We start from the raw sequence: 17728 nt of genomic DNA, 5'->3' as shown, positions 1-17728 counted from the left end.
TCCTGATGGCCAGCCGCCATAGCCATCAGCGGCAGCTGGCCCTGGCGTTTCCTGGGAATTTGCAGGGCGGTCTGCAGCGACGGGCCTCTGTGCCCCACCGCTGGTGGTAGAAACACCATTGTTCGTTGGGCTCCTCACTCCCGTCGCCGGGTTTTGTAGGCTCTGCTGCTGGGCCTGGTCTGGTCTGTCGTTGGGTACGCGGCTTGGTGATCTGTGCGACGGATGCCCCTCTCTCTTTCCTGGCATTCCACAGCACATCTGCTCGGGCTGCCACCTCCCGGGGGTTGCTGAAATCTGCGTCGGACAGCAGCAGGCATATGTCCTCGGGGAGTTGCTCTAGGAACGCCTGCTCAAACATGAGGCAGGGTTTGTGTCCTTCAGCCAGGGCCAGCATCTCGTTCATTAATGCTGACGGCGGCCTGTCTCCCAAACCATCCAGGTGCATTAAGCGGCGTGCTCGTTCGCGCCGTGAGAGTCCGAAAGTCCTTATGAGCAGGGCTTTGAATGCTGTGTATTTGCCGTCCTCCGGGGGCGACTGTATAAACTCCTCAACTTGTGCAGCAGTCTCCTGGTCAAGGGAGCTCAGCACGTAGTAGTAGCGAGTGGACTCCAAGGTTATCTGCCGAATGTGGAATTGTGCTTCTGCTTGTTCGAACCATAAATAGGGTCACAGCGTCCAGAAGCTTGGCAGTTTTAACGAAACTGCGTGAACAGATGCAGCGTCGGTCATCTCTGGTCCAAATATCGTTTGGGCCGTCGGGGTCACCAATTGTAGCAATGTGCTACACACAGCGCTAGAATAACCACACGGAGTCGGTGAGTTAGAGTTGCGATGAAAAAGATTTATTCAAGCTTCGTGACCCGCTTTAAAGCCTTCCTGTTCCCGCCCTCCCTGGGCAGGACTACTGTGGGGAATGCATATTCCCAGACCCTTTCTGCGCGTGGGATTTTCCCCCTGCTGGTGAAGATGGCCTGGCGCCCTTTTTGCTGCCAGCCCTCTGCCTGCGCGCGCTGTTTCGTGAGCCGGTTCGTGGGTGCCAGAAAGTGGGTCACCACAATATAATAGAACAAAATCAGTGGGAAGATAGAGGATTGGGAGTTTTTAAAAAATGAACGGTAGTTGATTTTGAGGGTGGAAAGATGAATTCTGAAGGTAAGCTGCCAATAATATCAAAAATGATACCCAAATTTTTTTCAGAGAGGCGAGAGTACATTTTGGACTGCTGGAAAATGACACTGGAGAGATAGTAACAGGGGACAAGGAAACAGCAGATGAACTGAATAAGTATTTTGCTCAAAAGTCTGAAGGTAGATAAGTCACCTGGACCTGATGGACTGCAACCAGGTTTCTAACAGAGGTAGCTGAAGAGATTACGGAGAAATTAGTAAAGATCTTTCAAGAATCAGTGGATTCTAGAATGTTTCTGGAGGGCTGGAAAATTGCAAATGTCACTCCACTCTTTGAGAAGGGAAGGAGGCAGAAGAAAGGAAATTATGGGCCAGTTAGCCTGACCCTCAATGGTTGGGAAGATGTTTGAGTTGATTGTTAAGGATGTGCTTTTGTGGTAGTCAGCAAGGTTTTCTAAAAGGGAAAAACTTGCCTGACAAATCTGTTGGAATTCTTTGAAGAAATAACAAACAGGGTAGACAAAGGAGAATTGGTGGATGAAGGGCTTTGACAAGGTTCCGCACACGAGGCTGCTTAACAAGATAAGAGCTTGGGGTATTGCAGGAAAGATACGAGCATGGATATAGCATTGGCTGATTGGCAGGAGGCAAAGAGTGGGAATAAAGGGGTCCTTTTCAGTTTGGCTACTTGTTCCACAGGTGTCTGTGTTGAAACTGCTGTTTACGTTGTATGTCAATGATTTGGATGATGAAATTGACAGCTTTATGGCCAAGTTTGTGGATGATACGAAGATAGGTGGAACGGCAGGTAGTGTTGAGGAAGCAGAGAAGCTGCAGAAGGACTTGGGTTAGAATTGATGAAGAGGTGGCAGGTGGAATACAGTGTCGCAAAGTGTATAGTCATGCACTTCAGTAAAAGGAATAAAAGCATAGACTCTTCTAAATGGGGAGAAAATTCAAAAATCTAAGGTGCAGAGGGATTGGGGAGTCCTCGTGCAGGATTCCCTAAAGGTTGATTTGCAAGTTGAATGGGTAGTGAGGAAGGTGAATACAATGTTAGCATTCATTTGAAGAGGACGAAAATATAAAAGCAAGGATGTTATGCTGAGGCTGAATAAGGCACTGGTGTGGTCTTGCTTGGAGTATTGTGAGCAGTTTTGGGTCCCTTATTTAAGAAAGGATGGTCTGACATTGGAAAAGTTCAGAGGAGGTTCATGAGGATGATGCCAGTAATGAAAAGGTTTATCATATGAGCAGCGATTGAAGGCTCTGGGCCTGTACTCGCTGGAATTTAGAAGACTTTTGTAACAATAGCAAATTTGAATTTGAAGTACAACCATTAACAATAAGAGTTTTGGAGGTTTTCAAGATGGCGGTGCAGTGAAAGGTCTGCTTTGTTGAGCTCAGCACCGCAACACTGATAATTTTGCATATAAACCTATCCGTTTCAACTTTTTTTTAAATGCCCAAGTGTCAGATTTAATAACATGAGCATTGATGAGTATTTTTTGAGCTGTTCCCCATGCCATCGGAAAGTACTTAAAAGATGACGAAGACGGACTGCACAGAGCGCTTGCCCGGGGCTGGTGAGCTAGCCGTTGCTAGTTCTGCGAACACACTGGACCCTGCTTTTCGTCAAGTAATTCAGAAAATTACAGAGAACATATCCAAAATGATGGAAGAGAAGCTGACTCCACTCTCTCTAACACTCCAAAACCACACACTGGAGCTTAAAAATCTTGATACTAGAATGACCAAGGCCGAGGGCCGAGTCTCCACGGTAGAGACTGTAACTGATCAGGCCCAAAGCCACAACTGGGCGCTAGAAAAGCAAGTTCAAAGCCTGTCTGACCATATCGATGATCCTGAGAATAGAGGCAGGAGGAAGGCCTTTAACATATGAGGGATCCAGGCTTGTGTTTTTTCAAGATTTCTTGGCAGCTGTTGTTCAGAAGCGGAAAGGATTTGACCAGGTGAAGAAGCGGCAGAGAGAATCCAGAATCCAGTACTTTACGCTATACCCAGCGGCGCTGAGGATTACCTATAATGGGACCACCAAGATATTTGATTCTCCTGGCAAAGCTAAAACTTTTGTGGACACGTTGGGCTAAAGAATGTATATATTGTGTAGCCCTGGTTATGGACGATAACATGCTCGATGGTCGCTTTATTTCACCTTTTCATTACTCGACAGCAAAGTATCTTATAGGAAGGGTAACGTGTTTGTTTTGATTAATACAGTTTTCATTATTTGTTTAAATTAGCGGTGCTGCTCCAGCCTGAAGGAGTTTAAACATGACAGTAACAAATCGCTGGATTGATAAATTATGCCCTGTTTTCATTTTTAACTATGTTAAATGCCATATTGGCAGTGGGGCAGAATATGGGGTGTTAGAAGGTTCAGATATCCCCTTTAAGTTTGGGGTAAGTCCTCTTGTTCAGCACTGTTGGCGCTTTGTTTTCTTTGTGTGTGTTTTTATTTTGCTCAGCTGATCTTAAGTTGGGTTTCTTCTCCTCTGGAGTCAAATGATTGTTATAAAGGGTTATGGCCAGTAATATATTAAAATTGTGCACTTGGAACATTAAGGGGAGTCATTCACCAATCAAAAGAAAGTAAGTCCTACTAAACCTGAAAAAGGAGAGGGTGGACTTAGGCTACGTCTACACTACGCCGGATAATTTTGAAAACGCTGGTTTCGAGTCAAAACGATAGGCGTCCACATTAAGCGCTTTTCAACATATCTCAGTCCACATTAGATGGATATTTGGGCGAATCCCCTCCTACTGGGCATGCGCAGGACACACAGAAAACAAGCGAAGAGGAAACGATATACTTGCCGCATCAGTGTTATCTTGTATTTCCATACAATGTTACATTAGACTGTTACACATCTATTGTCAGAGAAGTACTTGCATAAATAGATAAACCACCTTCATACAAGCAAGGACAGAAAGCAGGGCAAAGTGAGTCTACTTATTTATTCAGTAAGCTATGGGTCAAAGTATTTGGTGAGTACATTTCTAACTCTTCTGGCTTCAGTCTTGTTGCCGTCTGTTCTGAAATTGTTAGGTTCTGCGAAGTGCAGAATCAAATATCACTGTGATGATTGTACACTCTAGTATCAATTCTTTGGTGACAATAAAGTAGTAATAATAAGAAGAAGAAAGCAATGAAATGTCGCGCTATTGCCATCTGTTCCAGCACGTCATGACAGCGGTTTTAAAAAGCTCCGGTTACCCCGTACATACTGCAACGGGTATTAGGTGTTTTCAGATTTATTCACTCTGGAGACCGTTTCAGAAAATCCCCATTTTAGGGGGCTGAAAACGCCGTTTCAGTGTGGACGGAAGGTCAAAATGAAGAGAAAAAGCTTTGTTTTCAAAATTATCCGGCGTAGTGTGGATGTAGCCATAGACTTATTGCAGGAGACACATTTAAATGATAAAGAACATTTAAAACTGCAACAGAGTGCATTTGATCAAGTCTATTTTTCATCCTTTAATACCAGGAGTGGGGGAGGGGTTGGCCATTTTAATTAGGAAGAACTTACCTTTTAAGTTATTAGACTGCATTAAGGATAAATATGGGAGATTTGTGATTGTTAAGGCTTTAATATATGGAGAGAAATATGGTGTTCTTAATGTTTACTGCCCTCCAGCTCATCCTTTCAAATTCCTAATAGATGCTTTTTCCAAACTTACAAGCTTTTCAATACAAAACATTATTGTAATTGGGGATTTTAATTGTCTCATGGACCCGTTGATGGACAGAGTGCCCAGTGGTCCCCCATTGCTCTCCTCACAGTCTAAACAAATCATGGGCTTATATGAAGAACTAGGACTTGTGGATATCTGGAGGTTGTTCCATCCCTCAGACAAAGACTTCACATTTTTTTCTAATCCACACAAGTGTTACACCAGAATTGCTCTTTTTCTAACCCCCAAAACGCTCCTAGACTTAGTTGTACCCTGCACAATTGGAAATATCACTATTTCTGACCATGCAGCAGTATATTTAAAAATTAAGCCCAAAGATAATTCAGCACAATCTAGACTTTGGAAGCTGAACCCTTTTATTCCAAAAGATAATAAGCTTATAGACTACTTTACTTCCAAATTCAAAACTTTCCTATCTATTAATTCCAAATCAGCTAGTAGTCATTGATGCTCTTGGATACCGCTAAGGCCTATGCAAGGGGATTAATTATCTCTTTCTCTGCTAGTAAGAAGCGACAAGCTACGGAAGAGCAGCACCTAGTGGAAGCAAGGATTGCGGCAGCTGAAAAGGATTTTATTAATAAGCCTTCTGCAGCCAAGTTACAGAAGATCACAGCCCTATGCCGTACACTAAACTCTTTATTTACACAAGCAGCCAAAAGAAAATTGATATTTGCTAAACTAAGATTGTTTGAACATGCTGAAAAATTAGATAGGTATTTAGCTTATTTAGCTAGAAAGAAAAATGCCTCTCAGTCTATTGTTTCAATTAGGGATGGGACAGGAGCCCTCACTAGTAATTCTAAAATGATTAATGTTGTGTTTAAGAATTTTTATTCTAAATTGTATCAGTCTGAGCAATGTAGTGATGGACAATCTAGGATGGAGTCCTTTTTCAGGAATTTAGATCTCCCAGGCATTTCTTTTAAACAAGAGTCCCGCCTCATTCTCCGTTATCTATACATGAGATACAGGAAGCTGTGAGACAGCTTCAAAGTGGGAAGGCCCCTGGTCCTGATGGACTCACTAGTGAATTCTATAAAGAGAGGTGAATGCAGCAGGCCACGCAGCATCTATAGGAAGAGGTACAGTCGACGTTTTGGGCTGAGACCCTTCGTCAGGACTAACTGAAAGAAGAAATAGTAAGAGATCGCAGAAGATTACTTAATGTGATTCAGGCATGTCAGCAACAGGCAGTGGACGGCTTGGTGGTTTCCTTAGATGCAGAAAAGGCCTTTGATCATGTAGAATGGCCATACCTTTTTTTCACTTTAGAATGATTTGGTTTGGGCAATAATTTTAATAAGTGGGTGAAGGTTCTTTACAATGACCCTCTAGCTGCGATTCTTATTAATGGTATTAGGTCGGATAAATTTAGTATTTTGAGGGGCAGGCAGCAGGGCTGCCCTTTATCATCACTACTTTTCAAACTAGCGATCGAATCATTGGCAGAGGCTGTTCGGCTAGATTCCAAAATATCTGCTCCAGATATAGGACTAAAGTCACATAAAATTACATTGTATGCAGATGATGTTCTAATTTTCTTATCAAACCCTGCTATGTCAGTGCACCACCTTATACAATGCATCAATTCATGTAGCATCTTTTCAGGTTATAAAATCAACTTTACTAAATCAGAGGCTATGCCTCTGGGGAATCTGCAGCAGGTACCTGACACTCAGGATGTTTTCCCCTTTAAGTGGTCGCAGACAGGTTTTGTTTACCTAGGCATATTCATCATACCTACATTTAATCAATTGTTCAAAGCTAACTCTACACAGTTACTTGACAAAATCAAACAGGGTCTTGAACGATGGAGCATTCTTCCCATTTCTTGGCTTGGCCGAATATCCTTGCTCAAAATGAACATTCTTCCTCATCTACTCTACCCAATACAAATGATTCCAGTCATTTTCACCCAACGAACACTTTAAATGGCTGGTTTTGTTCTTTCATTTGGAACAAAAAAAAGACCCTGTATTAAAATGTCTTAAGTTGCAGCTTCCCAGTAGCCTAGGGGGTCTGGATTTTCCAGACATCAAAAAATATCAATTAAGTTCCTTTTTATCTTATGTGGTTGACTGGGTTTGCAGGGATCCCTCCTCAATTTGGCTGGACATTGAAGCTTCACAAACAAAATGCCCTCTTATTAATTTGCTTTTCCTCGATAAAATGAAATTAGTTAAGGAATATTGTCACAATCTAATAATAATTAACATAATCAAGGCTTGGAGGGCTGTGCGACAAATTGAGGGCAACGCAGCGAAAATATCACCCTTCACTCCAGTAACTGGCAGTCTAGATTTTCAGCCTGACATATTGGATCCTGGATTTAAACTTTGGATTTCTAAGGGTATTTTCCATCTAGGAGACTTGTTTGTGAAGGAATAATGATGTCTTTTAGTCAAATGGTACAGAAATTCAACATAACCAGCAAGGATCTTTTTTCTTTCTTTCAGACAAGAAATTATATTCAGAAAAAAACATCATTGTTAACTGATTTCTATAGTTCTGACATAGAAAAGAGGGTGTTTTGTTCCAAGGGTGAAGTTTCTGTCAGTACTGTTTACAGCATCCTGAGGGAATGTTCTTGTGGAGAGGCTGAGCAGCTGGGAAGGGTCTGGGAGGGAAAGCTGGGAGTAGAAATTACAACTGAAACATGGAAAAACATCTGTGATAATGCAAAGAAAATTTCAGTTTGTAATAGAACTAAAGCATTGCAACTCCAAATTCTGCATAGAGCCCATCTGACTCCAGATAGTCTCTCGAAGTTTAAGATGGGGGTTTCTCCAATGTGTTCTAAATGTAAAGGAACTATTGGAACTCTCACCCATTGCTTTTGGACTTATCCCAAACCTCAGGCATACTGGAGTGATATTTTGGGTGAAATGGAAAAGATTCTGAAGATGGAGCTTGAACTGGACCCAATATCTTTTCTCTTTAGCCTACCCAGCAGTCATATTATTAATGCACATCAGAAAAACTTTTTAACATCCTGACTTTTTGTACGAGAAAGAACATTTTACTTTGTTGGATATCCGATAAGGCCCCTGGACTTCCTGTTTGGCATAAATTAATCATGGAAAATATTCGTTTGGACTTTTTAACATGTGTGGTACACTCAAAAACAAATAGTTTTCATAAAACATGGCAACCTTTTTTACAATATGTAGATGTAAACCAGTTTGCTATACTAATAAGGGCTTTTGTATAGGATGTGGTGGTGATGTCTATACTTTGATGGAAGTGTTTTGATAGCTGATATCTGTGAGGGAAAGTAATGTAAATACCTGGAAATTGAAAGTTTTGTTATGCTGAGCAAAAAAAAATTTTTAAATAATTTTAAAAATATTGTTTCTCCTCTGCTGTTTGCTGCATTGCAAACTAAAGTTAACAATATTCAAAGACATTCCTTTGATGTATTTACACAGTTATATAGTTTGCAACACTGATTATTTTGATAACTAATGATAAAATGAAAGCAGACTTTACCATCTGCTAATTATTACGCAATATTCAATTCTATTTGAATCATTTCAGAAAATGAAATTGTGCATGCCGACATGCAACTAAAGCTGAATGACATTCAGACTTGGGCTGATCATTTTTGTTTTTGAGATGGAAATGGAATCGGGAGATTTCAGTACTATTTTGAGAAAAAAATACCTAACTAAGATTTAGTACAGGAAAATAAAGCCTTAAATTTCGTAAAGCCTTTCACAATTTTGGGATGCCTAAATATTTTACAACCAATTTTAAAAATTCTTAATCATTAAAATCTAAGACAAATTGATTTAACATTCTGTAAAATCTTAATGTCCATTCTGTCAGTTTAAAAACAGATACAATTCCACATATGAAAAATTATTGAATTATGTTCAACTCACAAAAACCAGAGCAAATCCAATACAAACAACTATCTTCTCATTATCCCACTTTCCTTCATCATAAACTGATGACAGTTGTGTTATAAACCATAACTTATTATTCTGATCAACGTTGTTCATTTTGAGTTCTGTTATATCTGCTTGACTTCAGACTACATTATAGTTTATTCCTGAAGTTCTGCTTTTCTTTGAGTGTAGTCTGCTTGCAATAGTAGAATTGTATTGTATAACATTGGGTAAAACACCACATAAAGGGTGTTACATTAGTGATGAGATGGTATAATGGTTCTAAATCAGCTCTCTGTTTAAATAAAGGTAAAGACAAAGCGTGGCCAAGTGGTTAAGGCATCAGTCTAGTGATCTGAAGGTCGCTAGTTTGAGCCTCAGCTGAGGCAGCGTGTTGTGTCCTTGAGCAAGACACTTAACCACACATTGCTTTACGATGACACCAATGCCAAGCTGTATCGACCCTAGTGCCCTTCCCTTGGACAACATCAGTGGCGTGGAGAGGGGAGACTGGCAGCATGGGCAACTTACGGTCTTCCGTGCAACCTTGCCCAGGCCTGTGCCCTGGAAGACTTCCAAGGCGCAAATCCATGGTCTCACGAGACTAATGGATGCCTATTAAAGACAAAATGAGGTTCTGAAAAATAAACAATCCTCCCACAAATGACCAATTCTCAGAGAAAAACTGAAATAAGAAGTTTGTTCTTTAATTTTGAGGTAATCAGTGAGGTCTCATTGCTTTATTTTTCTTTAATTCCAGCAGTCACTATACTTGTTTACTCCAGTCGGATTAAAAGAGCAGCGGCTTACTCCTACTGGACAAGTTGGATATGGCACCACAATAGCATCGTATGTAGCCAAGTTCAGAAGAACACTCTTAGTAGAAGATATTGCTGGGGTAAGAATGAAAATGATAAATTAGCTGTGCAGTGTTTCAGAACCGGTGATTTTTTTAATGTGTGTGAAATTTCAACATTGTTAAATCCGTGTATGTCAGAAACCTCATGCTTAACTCAGAGTTACAAAGATAAAAATTTAAAAAGATAAAGTGACATTATTTGTCACTTGTACGTCAAAACATATAGTAAAATATGTCATTTGCATCAGTGACCAACACAGTCTGAGGATGTGCTGGGGACAGGCTACAAGTGCTACAATGCTTCTGGCACCAACATTGCATACCCGTAACCTACTAACCTAATATATCTTTGAATCATGAGAGGAAGCCACAGCAGCCAGAGAAAATCCATGTGGTCACAGGGAGAATGTACAAACTCCTTACAGACAGAGGCAGAAATTGAACCCAGGTCACTGGCTTGTAAAGTGTTATGCTGCTTGCTACCCTGTGTGTCAGTGTTACTGATAATAAAAAGATTACTTCTCTGTGAGAGAACTGTGAAGAGGTGCTTGCAAAATTTGTATGAGCCTTCTCTTTTTCTTCCTTTTAGGACAAAAGATTTCCCAAAGGGACGGGGCTGGACTCAGCAACTCCTATCCAATCTGTTCTCTGTTTACCAATAATCACTGCCGGCGATGAATTAATAGGTGTTTTGGAATTACATCGATATTTCGGCAAAGATCCTTTTGACATCAACCAACAGAAGGTTGGTTCCAGCTGTAGATTTTTAATTCAAAGCTTGGTTCTCTTTCTGAAACTTGAACATATTGTCCAGTTAGCACTTCCATCTAACCTTTTTGAATCTCAGTAGCCCAAGAATATTGGGGGATGTATTCTGCGCTGTGAATCTTAAAAATAAACACTGACAGTTGATTATTATGCCAGTTCATCACAGCAGGAGAATGTAAAACTTATTGTGGTGAGATGCTAACCCATTCGTAACAGAAAATTTGTTTGTAAGCTGAGGAGGTTGACCTCAGCAGAAATTGTTTATTTTAAATTGAAATCGCTACTATTGATAGCATCCCTAGGCTTGGAAGGCAATAATTCTAGTGGGTCTCTGTATCTAATTAGATTCTAAGGTGAATAGTATTGATGGACTTTGAGTTACATAGAATCAGTTTGGTCTCAGAGATCAAATAGCCTTGCCAATACATGTTAAAAGCGAATATATGAAGAATGAGCACTTACTGGGGAAATGTTAAGCTGACCATCCCAAAATGGAGACAGTGCCTTCAGAACAAGGGAATGAAAATTGGAGGAGTGAACAGAAATATTCTCCACATTTAGTTTGACAATACTGGTTGAACTTCTTTGATGCTCTTTGCTCCAGGTTGCCACTGCAAATTTAGCATGGGCTTTGGTGGCAATACATCAAATCCAGGTAAGCTTTTACCGTTTCCTGATTTTGTATCAAATCTTCAGCATTGAAAATATAAATGCAGCAATTTCTAAAATAGATTGTTTGAAGTAATACAATGTAATGTAGAGGGTGAAGGGTGATATAATTTTTAGGTTACACGCTTGGAATAATGTTTAATCAATAGTCTTGCATTCTAAGTTAACCTACTCAGAACAGTCATTTTAATGTACAAAAGTGTATTTTCTCTAATTTTATTCCATTTCTCATAAATCATAATTCTTTGCTCATTTGACTACACCCAAATTAAATTACTGTAACGACTCCTTTGTATAACACCAATAACTACCTTTAATTCTTTCAATTGCTTCTGTTACTTGGCCCAAAAAGAATCCACGCAAAATCAGCAAGCTCTACTCCAGTTTGCCTGGCTGGTATTAGATAAGAACCTAACTGTACCGGTTACTGTTGCTGTGCAAGCACATGCATATATATGTTGATAAACTTATTCTCGTTCAGTCTGTGGTATAATTCAGATTTATTCAAAGTAAGAAAAGGAGGACACTGTTAGCTCCTTGAGCCTGTTCATAGTCTTTCAATAGCTCTAAATTTCAATTACAAGATTAACAGTTTGATCTTGCATTAATTTGCAGATAGCGTCAAACATTTAGCATTTTTTAAATGTAGGAGAATTCATTCCTAAAAGGACCTTGTCATTACATCTTGTCCCACCAGTTCCTTTGGTTCTTCCACTGTTTCTAACTTGTATTATATTTGAAATACTCCATCCTGTTGCTCATTCGTTACGTGCCATGGGCGTGGGCGATCGTGGGTTTTCTACGACCATGACGAGGGCAGTAATGGTCTTTCCATGACCGTGATTGATGGTAAATTTTTCTGCAGAAGTGGTTTACCATTGCAGCCTTCTGAGCAGTGTCTTTACAAGATGGGTGACCCCGCCCCCCCCCCCCGGCCATTATCAATACTCTTCAGAGATTGTCTGTCTGGCGTCAATGGTTGCATAACTAGAACTTGTGATATGCACCAGCTGCTCATACAACCATCCACCACCTGCTCCCATAGCTTCACGTCACCCTGATCGGGGGGCTAAACAGGTGCTACACCTTGCCCAAGGGTGACCTGTGGGCCAGAGGAGGGAAGGGTGTCTTACACCTCCTTTGATAGAGATGCATCTCCATGCTGCCACACCACTCCGTTCTATGTGGAGTTCCTAGCTGTTGACCTTGCAGTTACTTCAATTGAAATATATTTGCCAATGTCTTTTCAATGTGATTCATCATTATATTTAAATCTATAATATTTATGATGCTTCTTAGCTTTCTTTCTGATACAAAATGGAGTCTAGCTTTCTCTTCGATGATCTGACTCATCACATACAATGAATAGTTGAGACCCTAATAGAGATTGCTGTGAGACAACGCTTAGTTCAGATGGTCTGAATGACTTTACCAAAAGCTTTCTGGAAATCCATATTAATCTGAATAGACATTTCTGTGCCTTCTACTTCAGTTATTTGACAGAATTCAGAGAGGTTTGCTAGCCATGAATTATCCTTCACAGGTTTTTCAAGTGGCTAAGTGACATGAACAATTTTCCAAAGTGTAGCAGCAGTTCCTCCCACTCATCTTTTGTCATTTTACCTGTGTCACATCATGTTGTAGTCAGCATTACCAAAATCAAGAATTTTTGTAGCTACTTTCTATCCATTTTCTGCTTTCAAACAAACAATACATGGAAATTAATCGTATGGATAAATGTCCACTGCTAATCTCTATTTATATTCATTTTACCATTAAAGGCAAAAATCATATTTTTGTTTCTTAATTTATTTTGTTGCTTAATTATTTCCATATTCCCAATTGTCTTGGATAGGTCTTTTTTCCACTCACTTTGTGGCAGGTGTGATAGAGCTTCATTGGAGTGGGTTGGGGTGTTAAGAATAGTTATGGTCATAAATGGGTTAGGTCCTAGTGGTGGGAACCCAAAGCATATTAGTAGTGGTGAATATGTAGAAAAAATATAAAGAGGGGTATGAATGGGTCAGTTGTTCTAAGGACAGGGTCTTCATTCATAACTAAACCTGATCTGGTACTACCCTTCTGAGTTACACGAAAGTAAGCATCTCAGTCGGACCTATGGTGTTTCTGGGTCACAAGTTCAAAACTTAATTTTACAGAAATGGTGTCAAACTTGCATTTATTTATCTTGCTAATACACAAAGCCTTCCCTCAGATTTGTGAAACACTGTTTTACTTTGTAAAATTTGTATTGAACTCATCTAGTTCTGAGTGCTCTTTTATTAAAAAAATTCTGTTACGGATTTCTGCATTTTCTTGTCAACTGCTATCAGACAAACTTGCTTTGTGTTGTCTCACTGCTTGAATAGATTTCTCAACTTATTGAGAAGCTTCCCAGTCTACTAGTTCCATTCTACGTACTAAAGAATTACAGGAAACTGTATCTAATATTACTTTTGGAACTTCTGGATGTAGGCCATGTGATTCAGAAGGTCTGCCACCTCTTAATGCTATTAGTTGAGAGCGGAGGGTGCTGGGGTGGCGATCGATCCCCAATGGCGGAGTGCGAACCCATAGTTGACTCCATTACTCCATGCCGGTTAAAGCATCGAGCAAAATTAAAGTTGACAAGGACGAGAGCAGAAAACAAGCGGGTATTCAGTGCTATCTGCCTGTGTTTGACCGGTTTCCCTCTTGTTGCTGCCGGCAGAAGGTGCATAAGTCTTAGGTCCCACATTGCAAAGTTCAATCGCCTTGGCAGCTCATGGCTGTGGACTAATTTTTGGGGACTCTGCAGTTTAATGTTTGAGGCCCTCAGGACTGAACGCGCTTCACGACTGTGGACTCACTTCTGAGTACTCTGCAGTTCATATTCCATATATTTTTGTTTACTCTTTTACTACTTGCACAATTTGATTGCAACGCGTCGGAACGGAACTGGCTCTGTGCGCTGTGATCTGCAGCACTGAACTAATGGACTTGGTAGCTGTGGCTCCAGGATAGTTTCAGGGACTCTGCAGTTTGATGTTTAATGTTCTGTGTGTTATTTACTCACTTTTTGCCATTTGTTCTTTGTTTTGTGCGTTGGGTGTTTGATGTCCTTTGTTGTGTGGGGTTTTGCTTTAAACGGGTTCCATGGTTTCCTTTGTTTCATGGCTGCCTGTGGGATGTATACTGTATATGTACTTCGAACTTTAAGTGCAAACTTTCTGCAATTGCACAGTGAAATCAGAAAATGAACCTTTGCCAGTTAAGATCTGGCACTGGTTTAGCAATTCCATTTTAATGAAAAGAAGTTACTCCAAAGAAGGGAAGTTATTTGCAGGTAATTTACACTTTAAAAAATTTTTATTTTAAATGCATTGAGTTGTTTTTCGTGTGTTCAAATCCTTTTCAATTTTTCAATAATATATAAATTCTGGTTGCTTTTGAATGCTTGAATGTGAATGATGTTTACATTCAAGCAGTTTGATAGCATTTTCAATCTATTCAGTTTAGAGACGAGGCTTCAAAGTTTGTCAAAACAGTTCTTTGAAATTTATAATCAAGAAGATCTCGTGCTGACAAGGGCCTTATGATCACCTGTGACCGAGCTGCCACTGGAAGATTTGGCCAATGCTACATTCCATGAGCATATAGGTAACCAGAGGGCATGGGATCACCATTCCAAGGGAAATTTGGGCCAACAGGTTGATTCTACTTCCTGTCAAGATGATAACAGGAATACAATATTTGTATTTGATATCTCGGGCATCAGTTGTTTGGACTAAATTCTGATTACTTTATACTGTTCTAATTCCCCTGCATTTGCCATTAACTCAGGAGGCAATGTAATTTTTAGTTGTATTGCCACCTGTCCAGGCTGTCCTTCATTTTTACCTGTGAGACTCGCAGCATAAGAACAGCTGTGGGTTTCCTGGTGGTGGCTGATGGAGTAACAGCAATCTGCCGTTGCTCCAACTTTAATTATCTTACTATTTCCAACCTGTCTTGAAACTTCATTTTTAAGTGTGATATTCTTTCATTATGGCTGGAAAAGGATGATTTTCCTGCCTCTTTGGATTCTATTATGGATTTGCTGCAAAGTCACACATGAGAAGCCTCTGAGAAGTTTCAACAATTCAGCACTGAACTTAAACAAATAGATGGTAAATTGGACTCTATCCAACCAACTCTTAATGAACACAATAAACGTATTAAAAAAATGAAGAAAATTTGTTGGCTCTGGAAACAGATGTGGATAAATTGCAGAAGCTTTGTGAAAAGCAATCAAAGTCCAACGAAAGGTTAAGACAGAAGATTATCGACCTAGAAAATAGAAGTAGAAGGAACAACCTACAGGTTCTGGGTCTCGCACAATTACTCGAAGGTAACCATCCTATGGAGTTTTTTGCAAGAATTATTTCCGGAGATTTTGACGTCTGCGCCTATGATCATTCGAGTTCACAGATCTCCTGCGTTTAGACCTCCTAACGCTCAGAGACCAAGATCAATAATAATCTGTTTTCAGGAATTTAAAACAAAGGAACTCTTAATTCGCGAATCTCGTCGAAAAGGCATGATTGACTATAATGGTCACAAGATTAGAATTGCTGGAGATTATTCGCCCGAGGTTATGCAGGAACGTGTTAAGTTCAAAGAAGTTATGTCCAAGCTTTTTAATAATGGGTTTCAAGCCTTCCCTTTGCTACCCAGCCCGACTCAGAATCACACTTAAAAATGGTTCTTTCGAATGGTTCCGCTCGACTGTTGAAGCACAAAAGTTTTTAAAATCCGAAGGTTAAATCCGAAGCCTAACTGTTTAGTTTCTCCTTACATGAAGACACAAGAGTAATTGAGAAACTTTTAATTCGCGAATCCCGTCGAATGGGCATCATTGGTTATAGGGTGGAATATTAAGATTCTCGAAGATTATTCGCTTGAGGTTATGCAGGAATGTGCTAAGTTTAAACAAGCTCTGTTCGAATTTTTTTAACAAGGGTTTTAACCCGTCTCTTGGCTACCCAGTTTGACTGAGAATCTCATTAAAGATGGGTCCTTCAAATGATTTCGTTTGAATGCTGAAGGACAAAGACTTCTAAAATTTGAAGGCTAGTTGCTTAGTCTGTTTTTCCATGAAGATATAAGATTAATGTTCAATGTCTATCTGTATGAATAATTGTATCTTTTACTTTTGGTAAATCTTTGTAACTAATTTCCTTTCGTATTTTTTATACTGTATTTTTAATATATGAGTATTGAATCTTTTGTTTGGGTATTGTTTAGTCTAGGTTGGAATATAAATAACCTTGAAACTAATTGGAGCAATCACCATGTTTTGGGGGGGGGGATTGTCCATACTTTGTAGATGCCGACTTTCTATTGGTCAGTTTTTTTTCTTTGGGAGGTGGGCAGGGTTATGGTTTTTTTCCCCAGAAGCTGTTTGCGAATTTTTAGCCAACTTGTTGCTTGGTTACCATTTCTCAAGGTTTATGGCTTGGTTTCTAACTTGCATTTTAACCCTTCCTTTAAATAATACTAAAAATGGACCAAACTATTTATTTACTCAGTTTTAACGTGAAAGAGTTAAATCACCCTGTTAAACATAATAAGATTTTTGCTTATATTAAGAAATTTAAGGTCCCTATTTTCTTTTTACAAGTAACTCACATACGCAAATGTGATCATCTACGTTTTTTTAGCCATTGGAATGGACTTTGTTTTCACTCTTTTCAGGCCAAATCTAGAGGAGTTTCAATTCTTATAGATAATACACTTCCCTTTGTCCAACATAAAGTAGTGTCTGATACTAATGGACATTTTGTTATAGTTTCAGGAAAGCTAGATAATAAATTAATAGTATTTGCCAATGTGTATGCCCCAAATGTAGATGACCCAGGATTCTTCGAATGCTTTTTTTTTTTCGTTTTTACCAGATTCTGAATCTTTGTTCTTTGCTGATTGGAGGAGATTTTAACTGTTGGCTAGACCCAATTTTAGGCCGATCATCTTCTAAACCAGCGTCTCTTAATAAATCAGTTTTGTTTATACAATCCTTTTTATTGAAATGTGGTATAGTTGATGTTTTGCGTTTTTTTATATCCTTTAGATAGGGAGTATTCATTTTTTCCCATGTTCATCACACATATTCCAGGATTGATTTTTTTTTATCGATAGTAAAATGATTTCATCAGTTCGTTCCTGTGAATATAAAGAGATTGCTGTTTCAGATCATGCTCCTATATTTTTATCTTTAAAACTTCATGGTCTCCTTCAAACCAATAGATTCTGGCATTTTAATAGAACTTTTTTTATCTGATAATGAATTCTTAAAATTTCTAGAGAAGCATATTATTTTGTTTTTTGAAGAGAATAAAAAGGAAGCAATTTCTAATATTGTATGGGATATTTCCGAGGCCTATATTAGAGGACAAACTATTTCTGATACTGCGAGTGTTAAGAATAAAGCTAATAAAGAATTGAATTAGCCAATCAATTAAAACAATTAGATCAAAAATATGCTATAGCTCCAGACATAAAAATTGCTGGTGAATGCAGCAGGCCAGGCAGCATCTATAGGAAGAGGTACAGTCGACGTTTCGGGCTGAGACCCTTCATCAGGACGAAGGGTCTCGGCCCGAAATGTCAGCTGTACCTCTTCCTATAGATGCTGTCTGGCCTGCTGCGTTCACCAGCAATTTTTATGTGTGTTGCT

General features: G+C 39.5%; 1 protein-coding gene across 1 annotated transcript in view; it reads left to right on the top strand.

The window, feature by feature from the left end:
- The window catches only part of pde10a (phosphodiesterase 10A), a 258340-nt gene that overhangs the window by 118740 nt on the left and 121872 nt on the right, over positions 1–17728 (top strand). Inside the window, 3 exon segments of the mRNA XM_063055068.1 lie at positions 9502–9636; positions 10187–10342; positions 10970–11020. Of these exon segments, the coding sequence (XP_062911138.1) occupies positions 9502–9636; positions 10187–10342; positions 10970–11020 (342 nt within the window).

The sequence above is a fragment of the Mobula hypostoma genome, chromosome 8, assembly GCF_963921235.1.
Source record: "Mobula hypostoma chromosome 8, sMobHyp1.1, whole genome shotgun sequence".
Lineage (NCBI taxonomy): Eukaryota > Metazoa > Chordata > Chondrichthyes > Myliobatiformes > Myliobatidae > Mobula > Mobula hypostoma.
Note: the sequence above shows the minus strand (reverse complement) of the source record. Positions and strands in the feature narration are given on the sequence as shown.